The 3447-nt window shown below is 44.2% G+C and overlaps 1 protein-coding gene across 1 annotated transcript in view; it reads right to left on the reverse strand.

The window, feature by feature from the left end:
* Positions 1-386: 386 nt before the first annotated feature.
* abce1 (ATP-binding cassette, sub-family E (OABP), member 1) overlaps positions 387-3447 on the reverse strand; it is an 8022-nt gene continuing 4961 nt past the window's right edge. Inside the window, exons 11-15 of the mRNA XM_035675082.1 lie at positions 2726-2850; positions 2438-2534; positions 2187-2246; positions 1514-1592; positions 387-579 (exon numbers count right to left, since the gene is read on the reverse strand). Of these exons, the coding sequence (XP_035530975.1) occupies positions 387-579; positions 1514-1592; positions 2187-2246; positions 2438-2534; positions 2726-2850 (554 nt within the window). The remainder of the gene's footprint in view (positions 580-1513; positions 1593-2186; positions 2247-2437; positions 2535-2725; positions 2851-3447) is intronic.

Here is a 3447-nt window from a genome sequence, read left to right on the forward strand (position 1 = left end):
AGGAAGGTAATAGGCGTTAGCGAAAGTGCAGCGGACAATTAAATAGGAGATAAATGGAATCACTATCTAGAGCAGGAGTGAAAGGTAAGGATTCAGTGAACATAAATGCAGAGAGATAGCTATAATAATCCTGCTGGTTGACAGCTGTTAAACTCAGGAGATATTTATGTATCGGTAGTTTGAAAAGCGATGAAGACAGGAATGATTTAATTGCGCTGTAGAGTTTAAAGAACACATACGTATGCACGAGGTTAGTGGAATCACAGTGTGGAGCAGGATGAGTATCGAACTGTAGAGGCACTCAGGTGGTGGAAGAGTGCTGTCCTGTAATGACCGTCGCGGAATCGTCTCTGTATACTTCTGAGACTTCATGTTCAAAAATCTTCCTACGGTGTACAGTGCGCCACCAGAGGATCCTCAGGTTCGGGGGAGACCAGGAGCAGGAGGTCGGTTGGGTCTTCAAAGGTGGCGGAGACGGCAAGGCGAGGAGGAGGTGAAGAGGCATGCAAGGCACTACCAGAGTCGTTAACATGTCTCTTCCTCTCTCGTGTAACACCTCCTCTTCCTCCCTCCTGGAAACTGGAATGTAGAGGCTCGTTGTAACAGGTGCAGGAGAACAGAAAGATTGAGAAATTCCAGATATCAGGAAATTAGTCTTTGCTCTGAGCTGACGTCTGACTCTCTGTCTTGTGTTGTTTTGGTTGTTGTAGTCAGCAGGAAGTATAGCCAGAATGGGAAGACGATGGGCGAGTTCGACGACTGGAAAAGCAAAAGAGCGGGGAGAGGATGTCCACGGCTCGTGAGATCATGGTGATGCTGGGGAAACGGTAGGAGAGTGGGGGTCTGCAGTTATTATCCAGGATTTAATCGCCTGATTACGTTCAAGATTCAGATTGAAATAACTATTCAGTCCAGCAAAATGACTGAGTGTTTATTTAAAAAAAGTCTGTTGAGGCATGCTGAGGAGCTTTGGTTTCTTCTGTTAAGGATAAGGCCTCACGTGTGATGATAGATGGAGATCAATGTTGTGTCGTTACGAGGAACGGGAGAAACCAGACGAGGTTGCATGGCAGACGAGGTAGGGCTGGAGGACCAAAGATATGACGGAGGAGATAGAGTGTGTCCTCACCACACACGGCGACCCGGAACAGGCAGCAGCCTGACGACTTTAACGTGGTTAGAAATAAGCTGACATGAGGCTAAAGGTTGAACAGACAAGAAAACCAAAACGGCGACCTGAACAGGAAGTTTTCTCTCAGCTGTGTGAAACAGGAAGTCCAGATAACTCATTAAACGGCGTTCTCATCTCTGTGATTTGATGCGTCTTACGAGACCTGCACGACGTCTTTATTCAGAGTTTTATTGAAGGCAAGGTCGAGCTGTAGCAAATTCCACCAAATGTACGCCGAACGTCTCAGGGGACACCCAGGAGCAAAGGTACATCAGATGAACAGGATGAGGTAGTGGAAAATTGGAAAAGAACAGAGACCACGGACACTTTCTTAGAACTTACATATTTGAGGCTTGGTACTTTAAGTCTGGATGGACAGTCTTACAGTGATCACGAGCTAAGTTGAGGATGGGAACCTCACCTGAAAAAAGAGAGAGAGCAGGTTGAGTGTAGACTGTGTGTGTGTGTGTGTGTGTGTGTGTGTGTGTGTGTGTGTTAGTGCAGCGTGAGATCCAGCAGAGGGCGCTCCACAGTCAGCACACTGTCAGGGCTTTCAGTGAACTCAGCCACGTATGTTATCTACTACAAAAATGGAGCAGACGAGCGAGCGAAGCCGTCCTGAACACTGTGTCCTGTAAGATACGTTGAAGACAACTTAAAGTTAAGAGTCGTGTCCGTCTGTTCTTCACTTTTCTCAACAACTGTTCATCTGAATGTATGTCTGGGGATTCGAGGACGTTCGGCGTCAAATTTGGTGGAATTTGGACACACGATGCGTTCAATAAACTCTGAATAAAGACGTGTGCAGCTGAAGAGTCGATCACAAAGCACAGAGATGAGACGCCGTTTAAAGAGTTTATCTGACTTCCTGTTTCACCACAGCTGAGAGAAACTGTCCTGTTCAGTCAGCGTTTGTGTTTTCTTGCTGTTGAACTCTAATGTACGGCTATTTAAAACACGTTAAAGTCGTCAGGCTGCTGCTGTTCGGCGCCGTGTGTGTGAGACACACACTCACCTCCTCCGTCAGATTTGAGTCCTCCAGCCAACATCCTGATGAAGGTGGTCTTCCCCGTTCCTGCAGACACAAACACAATATCATCACAGTGACTTATTTAACAGAAGAAACCAAAGCTCCAGCAGCTCCAACAGATTCTTTTAAATAACACTCAGTCATTTTTGGACTGAATGTTATTTCAATCTGAATCTTTGAACAGTTAATCAGGTCCAGATTAAATCCTGGATAATAAACTGCAGACCCCCACTCACCGTTCTCTCCCAGCATCACCATGATCTCAGAGTCCGTGAACTCTCCCGCTTTGATCTCCAGTGTGAACTCGCCCATCGTCTTCCCCATTTCTGGATACTGAACAACAACAACAACAACAACAGACAGAGAGTCAGACGTCAGCTCAGAGCACACAGACTATTTCCTGATATCTGGACATTTTAATCCGTTTCTTTCTCTGACTGGAAAACGAGCCTCTACATTTCCAGGTTTCCAGGAGGAGGAAGAGGAGGTGTTAACCAGAGAGAGGAAGAGAAATGTAAACAGACCTGGTAGTGCCTGAGCCTCTTCACCTCCTCCTCGTTGGCCGTCTCCGCCACCTTGAAGACCAACGAGGTCTCCCGAAACCTGAGATTCTCCGTGGGGACGTAACCGTCCAGGAAGATGTTGATACCTGAAGTTCAGAAGTTACAGAGACGATTCAGGAGGTCATTACAGGAAACACTTCCACAAGGAGTGCGGCTCAAATACAGTCATATTGTCACACTGTGATTCACTAACAGCTGATAGATGATGACTTTAAATTACAGCGCAATTAAATTCAATTTAAGAGCTTTTAAAGATCACATAAAATATAGTTTAACAGCTGATTCACCAGCAGATTATTATAGAATTATTATTTAGAATTATTTATTAGATAGTGAATTCATTTATATCATTTAATTGTCCGTACTTCGCAGCTATAATTAATTATAAATAATATGACTGGGACCCAGATTAGCAGCCTGAAACTGATGGATTACACATTATATATTCTTTTATTATATTATATTAAGTGTGTAACGTCTCCTCACAACCACTTATAAAACAACACATAATTAACGTCCCTGTCTACAGCAGGAAAGAGAAAACATTAAAGACATTTGTACATTAGATTTAAGACTCTTTATCACCTTCTGAGGCCTTTTTTGTGCTGATTTAACTAAATTCAATGTTTATAAAGACTTTACGACCTGCAGAGAACATTAGTCCACTCTGTGTGTGTGTGTGT

The sequence above is a fragment of the Morone saxatilis genome, unplaced genomic scaffold, assembly GCF_004916995.1.
Source record: "Morone saxatilis isolate NCDOM2014 unplaced genomic scaffold, NCSU_SB_2.0 Contig4, whole genome shotgun sequence".
Classification (NCBI taxonomy): domain Eukaryota; kingdom Metazoa; phylum Chordata; class Actinopteri; family Moronidae; genus Morone; species Morone saxatilis.